Source organism: Staurois parvus, unplaced genomic scaffold (assembly GCF_062004578.1).
Source record: "Staurois parvus isolate SC_StPar_1 unplaced genomic scaffold, SC_StPar_1.0 ptg000081l, whole genome shotgun sequence".
NCBI lineage: Eukaryota > Metazoa > Chordata > Amphibia > Anura > Ranidae > Staurois > Staurois parvus.
In genome coordinates this window covers 16,174,022-16,194,482 of record NW_028317877.1, presented here as the reverse complement: position 1 = coordinate 16,194,482, position 20,461 = coordinate 16,174,022, and the positions used below count along the sequence as shown (strand labels likewise).

Here is a 20,461-nt window from a genome sequence, read left to right as displayed (position 1 = left end):
AGGCCCGTAATCTGCCTGCACCCTATGTCAAAAAATTAAACACACCAGCAGTGTGAAGAGACCTGAAAGTGGCACATGGCAGAGTGTGGCGATGGAGACAGCAGCAATGGGAGGCCGTACAGGGACCCATGAGAGACTCTAGACTTGGCAGCAGCATGAGGAGGCGGTATATAGGGGCCCATGGCAGATTAGGGGCCTGGCAGCAGCTATGTGAGGCCCGTAATCTGCCTGCACCCTATGTCAAAAAATTTAACACACCAGCAGTGTGAAGAGACCTGAAAGTGGCACATGGCAGCAGAGTGTGGCGATGGAGACAGCAGCAATGGGAGGCTGTACAGGGACCCATGAGAGACTCTAGACTTGGCAGCAGCATGAGGAGGCGGTATATAGGGGCCCATGGCAGATTAGGGGCCTGGCAGCAGCTATGTGAGGCCCGTAATCTGCCTGCACCCTATGTCAAAAAATTAAACACACCAGCAGTGTGAAGAGACCTGAAAGTGGCACATGGCAGAGTGTGGCGATGGAGACAGCAGCAATGGGAGGCCGTACAGGGACCCATGAGAGACTCTAGACTTGGCAGCAGCATGAGGAGGCGGTATATAGGGGCCCATGGCAGATTAGGGGCCTGGCAGCAGCTATGTGAGGCCCGTAATCTGCCTGCACCCTATGTCAAAAAATTTAACACACCAGCAGTGTGAAGAGACCTGAAAGTGGCACATGGCAGCAGAGTGTGGCGATGGAGACAGCAGCAATGGGAGGCCGTACAGGGACCCATGAGAGACTCTAGACTTGGCAGCAGCATGAGGAGGCGGTATATAGGGGCCCATGGCAGATTAGGGGCCTGGCAGCAGCTATGTGAGGCCCGTAATCTGCCTGCACCCTATGTCAAAAAATTTAACACACCAGCAGTGTGAAGAGACCTGAAAGTGGCACATGGCAGCAGAGTGTGGCGATGGAGACAGCAGCAATGGGAGGCCGTACAGGGACCCATGAGAGACTCTAGACTTGGCAGCAGCATGAGGAGGCGGTATATAGGGGCCCATGGCAGATTAGGGGCCTGGCAGCAGCTATGTGAGGCCCGTAATCTGCCTGCACCCTATGTCAAAAAATTTAACACACCAGCAGTGTGAAGAGACCTGAAAGTGGCACATGGCAGCAGAGTGTGGCGATGGAGACAGCAGCAATGGGAGGCCGTACAGGGACCCATGAGAGACTCTAGACTTGGCAGCAGCATGAGGAGGCGGTATATAGGGGCCCATGGCAGATTAGGGGCCTGGCAGCAGCTATGTGAGGCCCGTAATCTGCCTGCACCCTATGTCAAAAAATTAAACACACCAGCAGTGTGAAGAGACCTGAAAGTGGCACATGGCAGCAGAGTGTGGCGATGGAGACAGCAGCAATGGGAGGCCATACAGGGACCCATGACAGACTCTGGACTTGGCAGCAGCATGAGGAGGCGGTATATAGGGGCCCATGGCAGATTAGGGGCCTGGCAGCAGCTATGTGAGGCCCGTAATCTGCCTGCACCCTATGTCAAAAAATTTAACACACCAGCAGTGTGAAGAGACCTGAAAGTGGCACATGGCAGCAGAGTGTGGCGATGGAGACAGCAGCAATGGGAGGCCGTACAGGGACCCATGAGAGACTCTAGACTTGGCAGCAGCATGAGGAGGCGGTATATAGGGGCCCATGGCAGATTAGGGGCCTGGCAGCAGCTATGTGAGGCCCGTAATCTGCCTGCACCCTATGTCAAAAAATTAAACACACCAGCAGTGTGAAGAGACCTGAAAGTGGCACATGGCAGAGTGTGGCGATGGAGACAGCAGCAATGGGAGGCCGTACAGGGACCCATGAGAGACTCTAGACTTGGCAGCAGCATGAGGAGGCGGTATATAGGGGCCCATGGCAGATTAGGGGCCTGGCAGCAGCTATGTGAGGCCCGTAATCTGCCTGCACCCTATGTCAAAAAATTTAACACACCAGCAGTGTGAAGAGACCTGAAAGTGGCACATGGCAGCAGAGTGTGGCGATGGAGACAGCAGCAATGGGAGGCCGTACAGGGACCCATGACAGACTCTGGACTTGGCAGCAGCATGAGGAGGCGGTATATAGGGGCCCATGGCAGATTAGGGGCCTGGCAGCAGCTATGTGAGGCCCGTAATCTGCCTGCACCCTATGTCAAAAAATTTAACACACCAGCAGTGTGAAGAGACCTGAAAGTGGCACATGGCAGCAGAGTGTGGCGATGGAGACAGCAGCAATGGGAGGCCGTACAGGGACCCATGACAGACTCTGGACTTGGCAGCAGCATGAGGAGGCGGTATATAGGGGCCCATGGCAGATTAGGGGCCTGGCAGCAGCTATGTGAGGCCCGTAATCTGCCTGCACCCTATGTCAAAAAATTTAACACACCAGCAGTGTGAAGAGACCTGAAAGTGGCACATGGCAGCAGAGTGTGGCGATGGAGACAGCAGCAATGGGAGGCCGTACAGGGACCCATGACAGACTCTGGACTTGGCAGCAGCATGAGGAGGCGGTATATAGGGGCCCATGGCAGATTAGGGGCCTGGCAGCAGCTATGTGAGGCCCGTAATCTGCCTGCACCCTATGTCAAAAAATTAAACACACCAGCAGTGTGAAGAGACCTGAAAGTGGCACATGGCAGCAGAGTGTGGCGATGGAGACAGCAGCAATGGGAGGCCGTACAGGGACCCATGAGAGACTCTAGACTTGGCAGCAGCATGAGGAGGCGGTATATAGGGGCCCATGGCAGATTAGGGGCCTGGCAGCAGCTATGTGAGGCCCGTAATCTGCCTGCACCCTATGTCAAAAAATTAAACACACCAGCAGTGTGAAGAGACCTGAAAGTGGCACATGGCAGAGTGTGGCGATGGAGACAGCAGCAATGGGAGGCCGTACAGGGACCCATGAGAGACTCTAGACTTGGCAGCAGCATGAGGAGGCGGTATATAGGGGCCCATGGCAGATTAGGGGCCTGGCAGCAGCTATGTGAGGCCCGTAATCTGCCTGCACCCTATGTCAAAAAATTTAACACACCAGCAGTGTGAAGAGACCTGAAAGTGGCACATGGCAGCAGAGTGTGGCGATGGAGACAGCAGCAATGGGAGGCCGTACAGGGACCCATGAGAGACTCTAGACTTGGCAGCAGCATGAGGAGGCGGTATATAGGGGCCCATGGCAGATTAGGGGCCTGGCAGCAGCTATGTGAGGCCCGTAATCTGCCTGCACCCTATGTCAAAAAATTTAACACACCAGCAGTGTGAAGAGACCTGAAAGTGGCACATGGCAGCAGAGTGTGGCGATGGAGACAGCAGCAATGGGAGGCCGTACAGGGACCCATGAGAGACTCTAGACTTGGCAGCAGCATGAGGAGGCGGTATATAGGGGCCCATGGCAGATTAGGGGCCTGGCAGCAGCTATGTGAGGCCCGTAATCTGCCTGCACCCTATGTCAAAAAATTTAACACACCAGCAGTGTGAAGAGACCTGAAAGTGGCACATGGCAGCAGAGTGTGGCGATGGAGACAGCAGCAATGGGAGGCCGTACAGGGACCCATGAGAGACTCTAGACTTGGCAGCAGCATGAGGAGGCGGTATATAGGGGCCCATGGCAGATTAGGGGCCTGGCAGCAGCTATGTGAGGCCCGTAATCTGCCTGCACCCTATGTCAAAAAATTTAACACACCAGCAGTGTGAAGAGACCTGAAAGTGGCACATGGCAGCAGAGTGTGGCGATGGAGACAGCAGCAATGGGAGGCCGTACAGGGACCCATGAGAGACTCTAGACTTGGCAGCAGCATGAGGAGGCGGTATATAGGGGCCCATGGCAGATTAGGGGCCTGGCAGCAGCTATGTGAGGCCCGTAATCTGCCTGCACCCTATGTCAAAAAATTTAACACACCAGCAGTGTGAAGAGACCTGAAAGTGGCACATGGCAGCAGAGTGTGGCGATGGAGACAGCAGCAATGGGAGGCCGTACAGGGACCCATGAGAGACTCTAGACTTGGCAGCAGCATGAGGAGGCGGTATATAGGGGCCCATGGCAGATTAGGGGCCTGGCAGCAGCTATGTGAGGCCCGTAATCTGCCTGCACCCTATGTCAAAAAATTTAACACACCAGCAGTGTGAAGAGACCTGAAAGTGGCACATGGCAGCAGAGTGTGGCGATGGAGACAGCAGCAATGGGAGGCCGTACAGGGACCCATGAGAGACTCTAGACTTGGCAGCAGCATGAGGAGGCGGTATATAGGGGCCCATGGCAGATTAGGGGCCTGGCAGCAGCTATGTGAGGCCCGTAATCTGCCTGCACCCTATGTCAAAAAATTTAACACACCAGCAGTGTGAAGAGACCTGAAAGTGGCACATGGCAGCAGAGTGTGGCGATGGAGACAGCAGCAATGGGAGGCCGTACAGGGACCCATGAGAGACTCTAGACTTGGCAGCAGCATGAGGAGGCGGTATATAGGGGCCCATGGCAGATTAGGGGCCTGGCAGCAGCTATGTGAGGCCCGTAATCTGCCTGCACCCTATGTCAAAAAATTTAACACACCAGCAGTGTGAAGAGACCTGAAAGTGGCACATGGCAGCAGAGTGTGGCGATGGAGACAGCAGCAATGGGAGGCCGTACAGGGACCCATGAGAGACTCTAGACTTGGCAGCAGCATGAGGAGGCGGTATATAGGGGCCCATGGCAGATTAGGGGCCTGGCAGCAGCTATGTGAGGCCCGTAATCTGCCTGCACCCTATGTCAAAAAATTAAACACACCAGCAGTGTGAAGAGACCTGAAAGTGGCACATGGCAGCAGAGTGTGGCGATGGAGACAGCAGCAATGGGAGGCCGTACAGGGACCCATGACAGACTCTGGACTTGGCAGCAGCATGAGGAGGCGGTATATAGGGGCCCATGGCAGATTAGGGGCCTGGCAGCAGCTATGTGAGGCCCGTAATCTGCCTGCACCCTATGTCAAAAAATTAAACACACCAGCAGTGTGAAGAGACCTGAAAGTGGCACATGGCAGCAGAGTGTGGCGATGGAGACAGCAGCAATGGGAGGCCGTACAGGGACCCATGAGAGACTCTAGACTTGGCAGCAGCATGAGGAGGCGGTATATAGGGGCCCATGGCAGATTAGGGGCCTGGCAGCAGCTATAGGAGGCCCGTAATCTGCCAGCACCCTATGTCAAAAAATTAAACACACCAGCAGTGTGAGGAGACCTGAAAGTGGCACATGTTTGAGGCATGATTCATGGCGGATTTAGTCAGTTGTGTCAGGAACTGGTGGTTTGAAATCCAGACTAATCCACGCCTGATTCATTTTCACAAACGTGAGTCTCTCCACACTTTGGGTGGACAGTCGTGTCCTCCGCGGAGTTACAATACCTCCTGCCGCACTAAACACGCGCTCCGATGCCACGCTACTGGCCGGGCATGACAGCCTTTCAAGGGCAAATTCAGCTAGTTGGGGCCAAAGGTCAAGTTTCGTTGCCCAGTAGTCAAGGGGATTGTCTACCTCGGTTGGCAGGGTGCTGTCCAAGTAGGCCCAAGCCTGTTGTTTGAGCTCCTGCTCCAGGTCCACCTGATGCTGCTGCTGCTGCTGCGGCTGGTTAGTAGTTTCCTCACTGCGCTGGTGAAGAAAGCTACTCATCATCGACTGCAGACTGAGGCAGCCACTGCTGGTGGAGCTGCCACTGCTCCTACCACCCCACCCCTCCCCTGCTGCCATGCCAGCGGAACGCGAGCGCACAGGGCCCACAGTGTCTGAGGATGGACGTTGGCGCACAAAGGCAGAGACCAACTGACTACATAGGTGGTTTTTATAGTACGTAATTTTGGCCTCCCTCTCAGCAGGTGTGAAAAAGGCCACCATTTTGGACCGGTAGCGAGGGTCCAACAAGGTGGACAGCCAAAAGTCATCCCTCTGTCTGATGGTTATTATTCGGCTGTCGCTACGCAAGCAACCGAGCATGCTATGGGCCATTTGTGCCAAGGAATGCGAGGGACTCCCTGCCTCCATCTCCACAGCATACTGCCACGGTGCGTCTGGGTCCTCTGTCTCCTCCTCCTCCTCCTCTACCAGATGCTCCTGCTCCTCCACTCCTGTCCGCTGAGTGGAAAAACCACCCATTTCACTCAATAATTCCTGAGCACAAATGTCCTCCTCTACCTCCTCCTCTTCTTCCTGTCCTGCCCCCACAGGGGTCATGTGGCGTTGAGATCTGTGCGCCACGTCTACCGCACCCTGACCAGCCATTGTTAACAGCATTTGTTCCAGGACGTGCAACAGAGGAATGACGTCGTTCATCCCATAGTCCTGCCGACTCACGAATAGCGTGGCCTCCTCAAAGGGCCTGAGCAAGCGGCAGGTGTCACGCATGAGCTGCCAATGGCTGACATCTAAGTTACACAGGGGAGTACCTTTATCCGCTTGTAACATCAGGAAATCGGTGATGGCCTTTCGCTGCTCGTAAAGGCGGTCTAACATGTGTAGGGTTGAATTCCACCTTGTTGCAACGTCGCAGATCAGGCGATGCTGTGGAATTCCGTTCTGCCGCTGCAGCTCAATGAGGGTGTTCTTTGCGGTGTAGGAATGGCTGAAATGCATGCACAGTTTACGTGACATTTTAAGGATGTCTTGCAGTGGGATGGTGGATTTTAGGAACCGCTTGACAACCAGATTGAACACGTGAGCCATGCATGGCGCATGGCACAACCTTCCTTGACGCAGAGCAGACACCATGTTCTTTCCGTTGTCAGTCAACATGGTTCCGATTTTTAGTTTGCGCGGAGACAGCCATCTGTCGATTTCTCTGTTCATTACACTCAGCAGTTCCTCCCCTGTGTGACTACGTTCGCCAAGGCATACCAGGTGCAGCACAGCGTGACACCGTTGCGCCCTGCACATGTGATATGCCGGTCGGGTAATGGGACTTGGCACGGGGGTGGCGGCTGAGGACACGGCGGAAAAAGAGGTGGTAGAGGCGGACATGCTTGCTGGACCAAGGACGTGCAAACGTGGAGGCAAAAGCGTCGTGACCTGTCCAAGTTGCTGGTGCGGCTGTGCCGGCACCACGTTCACCCAGTGGGCCGTAAATGACATGTACTGTCCCTGACCGTAGTTACAGCTCCACACGTCGGCGCTGCCGTGCACTTTGGCAGAGACCGACATGCTCAAAGACTGGCCCACCATCTCTTCTACATGTGAATGCAGGGCTGGCACTGCCTTTTGGGCAAAGAAATGACGGCTTGGCACTCTCCACCGCGGCGCGGCACAAGCCATCATTTCTCGGAAAGGTGCTGAGTCCACCAGTTGGAAAGGGAGGGACTGCAGCACCAGCAACTTGGACAGGAGGACGTTCAGCTTTTGCACCGTCGGGTGCGTGCTCGCAAACTGTTGTCTCTTGGATACGGATTCCAAGAAAGACTGTTGACGGAATCCGAGAAGAGGAGTAGCAGGAGAAGGAGCATCTGAACGAGCGGAAGATGCCAACGAGCGACAACTCCCCTCAGCAGAGGTGTTGGAGCCTTGACTGGCTGATAGAGGGCGATTGACGACGTCGGGTGACGGAGCAAGTAACGGAGCGGGTGATGGAGCGGGGGCTGGGGCAGGCAGAACCGCCGTATGTTTATCACGGTTTTCCCAGGCCACCGAATGGTGACGCTGCATATGCTGACGCAACGCTGTAGTCCCAACATGGGCCCCCTGGCCACGCTTGCATTTCTGGCCACATAGTCGACATACGGCTACGTTTACTTCCTCGGGCGGCTTGAGGAAAAATTGCCACACCACCGAGTAGGAAACTTTGCCCCCGCTACTCTTCACTGGCTGACTGCTACTTCCTCCGTGCGCACCGGCACCACTACTGGCCGTGGTGGTAGGCTGCAGTGGAGCTGGTGCTCTACTCCGTGGACGTTTGGCTCCACTGACACTGATGCGACCCTGCTGCTGTCTCCTGGGCAACCCACCGACTGTTTTGCTCGCTGCCAAGCTGCCACCCTCTTCTCCTGATGATGCGGAAGAAATTGCCTGATGACGACGAGGCTGCCAAGTGCGATCAACCTCCTCATCATCAAGTAGGGTCTCCGCCTCACTACTAGCCCCCTCGGCTGCGTCTGGGTCAGGAGACAGACCTGTCTCTAGACCGGCTACCGAGCCACTCTCCTCGCCAGTACTTGTTCGCTTGGCTGCTGAAAAGGCCGATGTCTCCCCCCGTTCCTGACCGCCCTCTGTTAGCTCTTCCTCACTGTACAGTGGGGCTGAGCCCACAGCATGCGATACTTCGCTTGGTGAGGGAACAGCAAAGGACAGGGGCAGGTAGAGGACACGTGATTTCAGTGGGCTTGGTCCCGGGCCATGCCAACTAACGGTTGTGTCTGACGTACCCACCGACCGTTGGCTGTAGGTGTCAGAGGTGACCTGGGAAGAGGAAGACGACCGAGCCAACCAATCAATGACGGCAGGGTTGTCGGTGGAGACACGACCGCTGGATGACACCGGGAGCACTGGCCTCTGGCTGCGAATACTGCTGCCTCGACCCCTTCCTCTGCTGCCACGTCTGCTCGCTCCTAAAACATTGCCTCCTCTGCCACTCCTCTGCATGTTGTCTGACATACTATTTAATTCAACGATTAGGTGTCCCTGAGTAACAATTCTCTGGCACTCAGTAACAATTCTGTCTGTCCCTGAGTATGAATTCTGTGGCCCTGAGTAACAATTATGTGTCTGTGCGAGTAACAATTCTGTGTCTGTGCGAGTAACAATTCTGTGTCTGTGCAAGTAACAATTTTGTGTCTGTGCGAGTAACAATTCTCTGGCACTCAGTAACAATTCTGTCTGTCCCTGAGTAACAATTCTCTGGCACTCAGTAACAATTCTGTCTGTCCCTGAGTATGAATTCTGTGGCCCTGAGTAACAATTCTGTGTCTGTGCGAGTAACAATTCTGTGTCTGTGCAAGTAACAATTTTGTGTCTGTGCGAGTAACAATTCTCTGGCACTCAGTAACAATTCTGTCTGTCCCTGAGTAACAATTCTCTGGCACTCAGTAACAATTCTGTCTGTCCCTGAGTATGAATTCTGTGGCCCTGAGTAACAATTCTGTGTCTGTGCGAGTAACAATTCTGTGTCTGTGCAAGTAACAATTTTGTGTCTGTGCGAGTAACAATTCTCTGGCACTCAGTAACAATTCTGTCTGTCCCTGAGTAACAATTCTCTGGCACTCAGTAACAATTCTGTCTGTCCCTGAGTAACAATTCTCTGGCACTCAGTAACAATTCTGTCTATCCCTGAGTATGAATTCTGTGGCCCTGAGTAACAATTCTGTGTCTGTGCGAGTAACAATTCTGTGTCTGTGCAAGTAACAATTTTGTGTCTGTGCGAGTAACAATTCTCTGGCACTCAGTAACAATTCTGTCTGTCCCTGAGTAACAATTCTCTGGCACTCAGTAACAATTCTGTCTGTCCCTGAGTAACAATTCTCTGGCACTCAGTAACAATTCTGTCTGTCCCTGAGTAACAATTCTCTGGCACTCAGTAACAATTCTGTCTGTCCCTGAGTAACAATTCTCTGGCACTCAGTAACAATTCTGTCTGTCCCTGAGTATGAATTCTGTGGCCCTGAGTAACAATTCTGTGTCTGTGCGAGTAACAATTCTGTGTCTGTGCAAGTAACAATTTTGTGTCTGTGCGAGTAACAATTCTCTGGCACTCAGTAACAATTCTGTCTGTCCCTGAGTAACAATTCTCTGGCACTCAGTAACAATTCTGTCTGTCCCTGAGTAACAATTCTCTGGCACTCAGTAACAATTCTGTCTATCCCTGAGTATGAATTCTGTGGCCCTGAGTAACAATTCTGTGTCTGTGCGAGTAACAATTCTGTGTCTGTGCAAGTAACAATTTTGTGTCTGTGCGAGTAACAATTCTCTGGCACTCAGTAACAATTCTGTCTGTCCCTGAGTAACAATTCTCTGGCACTCAGTAACAATTCTGTCTGTCCCTGAGTAACAATTCTCTGGCACTCAGTAACAATTCTGTCTGTCCCTGAGTAACAATTCTCTGGCACTCAGTAACAATTCTGTCTGTCCCTGAGTAACAATTCTCTGGCACTCAGTAACAATTCTGTCTGTCCCTGAGTATGAATTCTGTGGCCCTGAGTAACAATTCTGTGTCTGTGCGAGTAACAATTCTGTGTCTGTGCAAGTAACAATTTTGTGTCTGTGCGAGTAACAATTCTCTGGCACTCAGTAACAATTCTGTCTGTCCCTGAGTAACAATTCTCTGGCACTCAGTAACAATTCTGTCTGTCCCTGAGTAACAATTCTCTGGCACTCAGTAACAATTCTGTCTGTCCCTGAGTAACAATTCTCTGGCACTCAGTAACAATTCTGTCTGTCCCTGAGTATGAATTCTGTGGCCCTGAGTAACAATTCTGTGTCTGTGCGAGTAACAATTCTGTGTCTGTGCAAGTAACAATTTTGTGTCTGTGCGAGTAACAATTCTCTGGCACTCAGTAACAATTCTGTCTGTCCCTGAGTAACAATTCTCTGGCACTCAGTAACAATTCTGTCTGTCCCTGAGTAACAATTCTCTGGCACTCAGTAACAATTCTGTCTGTCCCTGAGTATGAATTCTGTGGCCCTGAGTAACAATTCTGTGTCTGTGCGAGTAACAATTCTGTGTCTGTGCAAGTAACAATTTTGTGTCTGTGCGAGTAACAATTCTCTGGCACTCAGTAACAATTCTGTCTGTCCCTGAGTAACAATTCTCTGGCACTCAGTAACAATTCTGTCTGTCCCTGAGTAACAATTCTCTGGCACTCAGTAACAATTCTGTCTATCCCTGAGTATGAATTCTGTGGCCCTGAGTAACAATTCTGTGTCTGTGCGAGTAACAATTCTGTGTCTGTGCAAGTAACAATTTTGTGTCTGTGCGAGTAACAATTCTCTGGCACTCAGTAACAATTCTGTCTGTCCCTGAGTAACAATTCTCTGGCACTCAGTAACAATTCTGTCTGTCCCTGAGTAACAATTCTCTGGCACTCAGTAACAATTCTGTCTGTCCCTGAGTAACAATTCTCTGGCACTCAGTAACAATTCTGTCTGTCCCTGAGTAACAATTCTCTGGCACTCAGTAACAATTCTGTCTGTCCCTGAGTATGAATTCTGTGGCCCTGAGTAACAATTCTGTGTCTGTGCGAGTAACAATTCTGTGTCTGTGCAAGTAACAATTTTGTGTCTGTGCGAGTAACAATTCTCTGGCACTCAGTAACAATTCTGTCTGTCCCTGAGTAACAATTCTCTGGCACTCAGTAACAATTCTGTCTGTCCCTGAGTAACAATTCTCTGGCACTCAGTAACAATTCTGTCTGTCCCTGAGTAACAATTCTCTGGCACTCAGTAACAATTCTGTCTGTCCCTGAGTAACAATTCTCTGGCACTCAGTAACAATTCTGTCTGTCCCTGAGTATGAATTCTGTGGCCCTGAGTAACAATTCTGTGTCTGTGCGAGTAACAATTCTGTGTCTGTGCAAGTAACAATTTTGTGTCTGTGCGAGTAACAATTCTCTGGCACTCAGTAACAATTCTGTCTGTCCCTGAGTAACAATTCTCTGGCACTCAGTAACAATTCTGTCTGTCCCTGAGTAACAATTCTCTGGCACTCAGTAACAATTCTGTCTGTCCCTGAGTAACAATTCTCTGGCACTCAGTAACAATTCTGTCTGTCCCTGAGTAACAATTCTCTGGCACTCAGTAACAATTCTGTCTGTCCCTGAGTATGAATTCTGTGGCCCTGAGTAACAATTCTGTGTCTGTGCGAGTAACAATTCTGTGTCTGTGCAAGTAACAATTTTGTGTCTGTGCGAGTAACAATTCTCTGGCACTCAGTAACAATTCTGTCTGTCCCTGAGTAACAATTCTCTGGCACTCAGTAACAATTCTGTCTGTCCCTGAGTAACAATTCTCTGGCACTCAGTAACAATTCTGTCTGTCCCTGAGTAACAATTCTCTGGCACTCAGTAACAATTCTGTCTGTCCCTGAGTAACAATTCTCTGGCACTCAGTAACAATTCTGTCTGTCCCTGAGTATGAATTCTGTGGCCCTGAGTAACAATTCTGTGTCTGTGCGAGTAACAATTCTGTGTCTGTGCAAGTAACAATTTTGTGTCTGTGCGAGTAACAATTCTCTGGCACTCAGTAACAATTCTGTCTGTCCCTGAGTAACAATTCTCTGGCACTCAGTAACAATTCTGTCTGTCCCTGAGTAACAATTCTCTGGCACTCAGTAACAATTCTGTCTGTCCCTGAGTATGAATTCTGTGGCCCTGAGTAACAATTCTGTGTCTGTGCAAGTAACAATTTTGTGTCTGTGCGAGTAACAATTCTCTGGCACTCAGTAACAATTCTGTCTGTCCCTGAGTAACAATTCTCTGGCACTCAGTAACAATTCTGTCTGTCCCTGAGTAACAATTCTCTGGCACTCAGTAACAATTCTGTCTGTCCCTGAGTAACAATTCTCTGGCACTCAGTAACAATTCTGTCTGTCCCTGAGTAACAATTCTCTGGCACTCAGTAACAATTCTGTCTGTCCCTGAGTAACAATTCTGTCTGTCCCTGAGAATGAATTCTGTGGCCCTGAGTAAGAATTCTCTGGCACTCAGTAACAATTCTGTCTGTCCCTGAGTAACAATTCTCTGGCACTCAGTAACAATTCTGTCTGTCCCTGAGTAAAAATTCTGTGGCCCTAATAACGTTTCTGTGGCCCTAAGTAACAATTCTCTGGCACTGAGTAACAATTCTGTCTGTCCCTGAGTATGAATTCTGTGGCCCTAACTAGCGTTTCTTTGTCCCTAAATAACGATTCTGTGGCCCTCATTAACAAGTCTGTGTCCCTGAGTAATGGTTCTCTGTCCCTAAGTAACTTCTCTCTGTCCCCAATTCTCGTTTCTGTGGCCCTAACTCTGTCCCTGTCCCTAGTACAGAGCGGTCTGCCTCTGTTCAATGACTGCAGGCAAATGAAGATTTCCAAAATGGCCGCTATATATACCTCGACCATTACACAGTGCTGGCTGGCTGGCTGCTGATTGGCTGATGCGATCACATGTCGTTGAGGAATGCATTATGGGGCAGCGCGCCTTGTCTGCGCGCCTTCCCCGACATCCCCGCTCCGTCGCCGCACATGTCAGCCGCCATTTTCGGAAAAATTTCGATTCGCGCGTCCGAATTAGGCTGTTTTTCGGATTCGGCACGAATCGAAATTTTTCCGATATTCGACTCGAATTCCACTTCGGATACTTCGATTCGCTCATCTCTAGTTATGACTGCATAGACGTTGTGTTCCTTCTGCTTACCAAGAGTCTTTATGGCTGCCAACTACAAACTCACTTTGCCCATCTGATGTCAGATGGTCTCAGAGCTTATCCAGGTGGTCGACATAACTGCCACCCTACATGTGACAGTGTCTGCAGCTGGTTATTAGCTCTGCAAACATTAGGTCTGAGCACTATCACATGAGGGGGGTCACATGGCCCCTCATACCTCGAAGCCCAACCCCATTAGAGTAACAAAATGAAGGCAGTGAAAAAGAGGGGATTGGTCAATGCAACTTGCTTTGAGGCGAGGGGGTGAATGTCTGCAGACACTGTCAATTTGCCTATGTAGGCCAAAGTGACAATGTGTCTCTATAGAAATGTGCTGGTAGAACTTCAAACAGCTAACATATAAGGCACAGATTTATACTTTCTGTAATCGTTGCATAGCAAAGGAACCATTATCACAATAAAAATATGTAATATACATTAAAAGAAGGTATCCACTTTATAACATCTAGGTAGCCAGTGACAAATGCATCACCCCACTCCATTGTAGCATCTAATTGTACTATAAAATAATAGCCACTAGTGTAGAGGGGTTTCATTATGAGACTATCATCTGCAATAGTCCAACAGGGCAGATCCACTTTAAGTTAGAGGTTATCTTTATAGGGTTATGAGGAGGATAAGGGTTTGGAGCAAAAAAAAAAAAAAAGAAATTCAAGAGTAGGCCACTTTTTTAACTATTTGTATATGTTTGCTTGATCAGAATGAGAAATACTGGGATGAACTGTGCCAGCTGAACACACAGAGCCTTCAGTTGACAAGCACCTTATCCGATCTCACTGCACAGAGAGAGGGGAGCTATGAGACCATCCAGCATATGAATTGTAGACTCAGTGAGGTGAATGAAGAAAAGCATCAGGCATCTGCACTTTTGGAGCAGCTACAAGGAAAGATGAATGAGCTTAAGAGAGAGAACCTTCAGAATGAGGCTGGATGGCAGAAGGAAAAAGAACAGATTCAAAGTGAACTGCAGATGTGCAAACAGGAGGTATTTTTTTCAATATATTATATATTAAGTTATATTAAAGTGGTTGTAAAGGCAAAATGTTTTTTTAATAAAAATTAACATGGTATACTTACCTGCTCTGTGCAATGGTATTGCACATAGCGGCCCTGAACCTCCTTTTCTGGGGTCCCCCACTGGTGCTCTAGACTCTTCCTCTTCTGCATGTGCCACCACAACAAACCACTTACTATGGGAGCGCATGTGTAGGCTCATTCCTAACCTGGGCTGTGTGTGTCCATAGACACACAGTGCTGCTCAACCCTGCCCCGCCCCACCCCCTGCTTGCAGGATTTGATTTACAATAGCAGGAGCTGCTGTGAATGCAGGGAGAGAGGAGAGAGCCGCTACAGACAGGCACAGTGCTAGATCCATTGAAGGGGTAAGTATTTGGGGGAATGCATTAATGTAAAAATATTATGCTTTTAGAGCCACTTTAAGCTGCAAAGCGTTTCATGAAAAATCCCAATTACTTTCAGATTGTTTGCTAAATATGGTCTAGGTGGATAAAAAAGATGTTCAAGGTCTTACAGATAATTCACTAGAAAGCATAAAAAGCAACCACAGCAAGTATGGAAAAGCTTTGCCAGCATGCTGTAGGGAAGGCATAACACATATTAGATTATCCTCAATCCCCCATGCTGGATTCAAGGGGTCCTTTACAATTTTTTCAAGTGCATTTTTCAAAATGTTATATTTTAAGCACTTTTTTTCACTTAACTGTATAACTGTCACATTGAGGGCTAGAATCTCCCTATGTGATAGTTATAATTAGGTGAGTCTCCCTGGCACTGAGGCCATGCAGATCCAGGTCAAAGAGTCCATGATTCGTTCCCGCCCAACCACAGATGGATAAAAATTGAAAGCTGTGAACTAGCAAGTGCTCAGAGCTAAGCATTTTGGGTTCATTGTACTAAGAAGAGATCACTTAATGCAGTGTTTGATGTCCAGAACACCTAGGAGAGCAGCAGTGAGTTTGTTTCCACTCACTGATTGCCATAACAAGTTGGACGTGTCTTTGAGGTAAAGATAAACTCCAGGCAGATATGAATAAAACCCCAATTAATGCACTTGTGTATCAATTTAAAGCCTACGTCTAGTTAAAGAAATATATAAAAATGAGCACAAGGGACATTACATACCAAAAATGTGATACGTCCCTTGTACTGCTGTCTTGTTTAGGTAAAATCTTCATCCTCCAATGCCCCCCACAACCATAATCTTCTGGTGCGACAGAGGTTATTAAAACTGAGGAAACTGTGCCATCCATTCATCAAGAGGCATGAATATGCCTGCCCTTTCCACAGAGCTGCTGCTTTCATAGAAGCTATAAAACACAATCTCTGAATAGAGGAGCTTTCAATCACCTGCCCATCCTCTATTCATAGATCACATAAGTGCACAACATTTTATTTTGATTGTACCGTACAGGACAAAGGCTTGATATTCATAGTCCCCATAGGCGTGTACAGCCTATTGCATTAGGGTGTGCACCCCCAAAGCTCAAATACACATGCGTACTATATATATATTGAAGCACCCTCCTAGTTAGCTCCCACATGGGAATACCCTCACTGATAGCTATGGTGGAAACTAGGTGCAAGAACCACAGAAAAAGCACAGGTGAATATTTGCTCTGCTGAAAGCAGGCGAAAAAAAAATAAAAATACCACTCAGGGTGTTGATTTTTCCCTTGCATCAGAGGAGGGCCCTGTTTTAACACCAGTGTCTTCACTCGATTCTAGCTCTATCTCAAGCACACAAAACACAGAGCCTAGAATAAGGCATGACACAAATCTCCAGAATGGCTCTGATTTATGTTCACATGAGCAGAAATTTGTGGCTCAAAGCCTGGTCAGATGAAGGTACCTGTAAAAGACAATGCACACATATGCTCTTTAAAGGAGTACGCGTCTTTGGTGAAACACTTGACAAAATCATAAAAGATGTCACAGTAGGAAAGGTCCTTCTTCCACAGCAGAAAGTTCCAAAATCCCCTTTTTTGTGTGTAGAATCCACAAGTTCAGTTATTGCCTCCCTGTGATGAGAATAGCTGACAGTTGTAGACACCCAAGATGCCTATCTGCATATTCCCATTTACCCATCTCATCAGCCCCTTCTGCACTTGTGAGTAGGAGACAAACATTTCCACTGCTATTTGCCTTCTTTGCACTGCCATCTGGCATATCCTCTGTTCCCAGAGTATTCACAAAGGTGCTTACACCCTTCCTGATGTCTTATAAACCAAACGCATTCAGGTCACAGAGTATCTAAATGGCCTTCTTTTCAAGAACACCTCTCCCTACCAGCTATTAGCAAATGACCACAGGACTTTTCAGATACTGTAGGCTTTTGGTTGGGTAATCAGATTCCAAAAGTCTGCTTTCCAGGCATGTGTCCTGTACTGTATTCTAAGATATGCAATTTACAGGTATGTCAAAATTCCTTTTTTTAATTGCTATCAAATACTATCTACTGTATTTATATTGGAAAGCATCTAGTTAGTGCAGGGCACTAATAAAATTACATAATTGGGTGTTCCTCATTTGCAGAGTTTTGAAACACGTAATGAACTATGTCACTTGACCAACGCAATGTTTCAACTAAAGATGCAGAATAAGGATGGCCAAGAGAACATCCAGCACTTGGAAAGTAGTCTGAAAGAGGTGACCAAGCAGAAGCAAGAGGCTACAGCAACTACAGAGAAAATTCAAAACCAGCTTCATTTAGTAGAGAGAGAGAAGACTGATTGGTGCCAGGCTAGAGAACGACTGGAACAAGATCTGCAAACATCTAGCGCAAAGGTATTCTTTTTGTCAATGGCAACCGAGTAAAATTAACCTTTAAAGCTCCACTCTGGCCAAAACTCTTTTCATTTTATATTGAGTGGGAAAGGAATACAATCTTTATTCAGGTTTGTATTTTCAGCCTTTGTTCCTATTGAACAAGATTGATCCTAATTTGCTGACAGGAGGGGAAGTGATGGGAAATCTATTCAGCAAAAAAATACTTAGTTAAGACCTATCAAATTGTAACTATCTGTGTCTTTCTGTCCCAGTGAAAACTCCCCTTTCTTTATTTGTCCTGCTGTCCATGGACAGGAAGTGAGTTGTAATCTTCTCACTGGGGTTAAGGACAGCAATAAAAACTTTAAAGTAGTTACTCTTCCTATATCTATTAAAAAATACTTTTCACTAGAGTTGGGCTTTAATGTGATTTTCTGAGTAAACCTGAAAGGGGTAAAGGAAAAATGCTCATACTTAAATGCATTTACATGAATTAAACTGTCTGTTTTCCTTCTCTATTTAAAATAGATTGAAACACTGCTTCTCCAACACAGGCAGGAAAAACAAGATCTTCTGAATGGATTAGATGAAAGCAACAAACAGGTCAGTTTGTATAACTACTTCCAAACTGTGTTATTGAATCACGGTCTACATTTGTACCAGATAAAACTGGACTTTAATCACTTTTAATTTATTTTATTACTCCATACATTACACAGTTTTTTTACTTTAGCCAGCCGGCTCAATAAAAAAAATGGAACTGATTTTCCCATCCATACATTTGATGTGGATGGGGAAATCCTTCTTGCTGTGTCATTGTATTCTGACAGCAGGACTCCGCAACTGCCAGAATACAGCGATCTGCATTGCAAACCTTTATCTGCATGTGCTGAATGTAAAAAATATAGCAACAAGCCCGTTCATAAAAAGTCAATCAAAAGATCGACTTCTCGTGAATGGGAACAGTCATACATGGATCGAAATTTGGCTGCTTCCTGCTGAACCAAACGAATTTCAATCCATTTATGGCCAGGTTTAGCCTCATGCGCTACCAACACATTTCTAGAATTGCCTGTAATAAATTTAGAGCATTTGGATTTCTAAAGGGATTTATCAGTGTGCATTCTGATAAGACAAGACTCTGCTTTGTTGTTTAGAGACAGGGATCGGTAACCAGGGCTGCTGATAAAAATTACAGGGCCCCTGATTTCTCAGTCCCTTTTTTTGCAGCCTCAGCTGAACTGCAGATGAATTAACAGGAAGCCTCTGTACAAGCACTGTTTTACTATTCATTTATGAATGAACACAATGTGTTCATTCAGAAAAGTAAGGGGCCAGTAAATATACTGTATTTACACCACCTCCTCCCCCTCCATCGAGATGGAGAGGAGGGGAGACCAACAGCGTTGCAGGTGGGAGGCACATAGGGGGGCCCAGGTAGGGGAAGGTGGACAGGAAGGGTAATTGCTGCAGCAAAGGGGCAGTTACTGGAACTGGTCCCCCTGTGTGGCTCTCCCTGCAGCAGCTGAAAGCTGGCAGGAGGGAAAGTAGGAGAAGCTGAATTTCAGCTGCTGCAGGGAGAGCCACACAGGGGTATTGGTTTCAGTAATTGCCCTGCAGCATTGATCACCCTCCCTGTCCACGATCTGATTCCCCCTGCCTTGGCCCCTCTGCTGAGCTGATGGAGCACAGGCCCTGTTCAGGAGGGTGGGCAGTACCCTCTCATCAGCAGCCCTGTTGGTTATCCTCAGTGTATATCACGTGGTGTAGGGACATCCTGTAATGTTTGCATCGGGCACTGAATCCTGCGTTAGGTGCTCACCATCCCTACCATCACTATGTTTCTCAGACCCTGAAGAGCCCTTTGGGTGTATGCCCCCATGACAAACAAAGCTTGGTTCGCTAGCAGGGTTTGCAGGGTGCAGCTGAGAGTGACATTGTTACTTAAGTGACAGCATGGTCTAAAACTGGCCATTCCTTTGCCATGACTTGGTGAGAAGGGCAGGAGTCTAACATCCTTGTTCTTTACACCCTCTTCTGACTCTAGCTCCATTTCAGGTATGCCTATCCAACAAAAGCAGACTTTTCTGCCACTATAATTGAGATCTTCGGACCTTCTAGAATCTTTGGCTTCCTAAGGGTCAAAATTATTACACCTTCCCCTCCTCCCTGACAGTGTTACTAAATCAGAGATGAAAAAGTCAAATCTGTTTGATGGTCAAGTGGAAGAAAGCAATGAAGACACTTGCACTGTAGTGGAAGCTGCAAACAATTTTACAACCCTTGCATTGTATGAGCCCCAAATTATGGCTTTTTGACAAATGCTCTCTACTATCAACACATTGATATCATGCACAATAGTCTTTGCCTAACAGCACCTGATTATTCTGTCAAAATAAGCACCTATGGGTACTAAGAGGCTAGCTAAGTCAAAATAAGACTTAATCACAATCTTAAACACAGAAATTAATTTTTATATCATGGGTTATATGCCTATACCTTCATGACACAAAAGCTGGGCCTGCCTCCCAGTGTATTCGTATGACTCCGCTCACTCTGAGTCTCCAATTTTTGATAGTGTCCTTAGGTGATGGATACCTTCTACTGGTTAGGAAGATTTTTTTGTATTGTTTACAATATTTCTTTTCTTTCTATGATGAACACTTCTCTCTCGAACCCTTACTTTGGACACTGGATCCTGCATTAAGCAGTCGCCGTGGCACGTGGTGCAACACATGTAGTTATCCGCAGCGTGCTATACAGGTCCAGGGCTGTAGTCTATTGCTAGGGCACCTAGACCCTTAGAACCCTTTTGGGGATATGCCTACCGTAATGGGTGAATCCTGGACCCTGGATGGGACCAGTGAAGTGAACAAGGTAAGACAGGACTTTCCTGTACCTTTACATACCAGTTACTGGCTATACAATTCTTGTATGATTGTTACTTGGATCGGTAGTGCATAATACATGATATCACTTTATCATAAAAGACCTACCGCAGTGCTAAGCACACAAGCTCCTCTGAAGGCGCAGGTTATAGGGTAAACTCCACTTTTTTTCCCCTACACATTATTCAATTAATGTTATCTATGAGGCCAAATAAAGTTATACAATAAAAATTATTGTATAACTTTATTTGGCCTCATAGATAACATTAACATTTTCCCAAATATACTTGGCAGCCTTTTTTCCCACCTTTCACCAGAAGTTCCTCTCTGGCTAGTGATGTAGTACTGTTAAGTCTCCTAGCTGCACACTTACAGCCACTATATTCTGCCAACATT

The 20,461-nt window shown here is 47.9% G+C and overlaps 1 protein-coding gene across 2 annotated transcripts in view; it reads left to right on the top strand.

Moving 5' to 3' along the window:
- Window positions 1-20,461, top strand: part of NINL (ninein like) — a 253,682-nt gene that overhangs the window by 207,621 nt on the left and 25,600 nt on the right. For both annotated transcript variants that reach the window (XM_089669816.1, XM_089669815.1), the window contains exons 22-24: window positions 14,092-14,376; window positions 16,944-17,195; window positions 17,706-17,780. In XM_089669816.1, coding sequence (XP_089525942.1) covers window positions 14,092-14,376; window positions 16,944-17,195; window positions 17,706-17,780 — 612 coding nt within the window. The remainder of the gene's footprint in view (window positions 1-14,091; window positions 14,377-16,943; window positions 17,196-17,705; window positions 17,781-20,461) is intronic.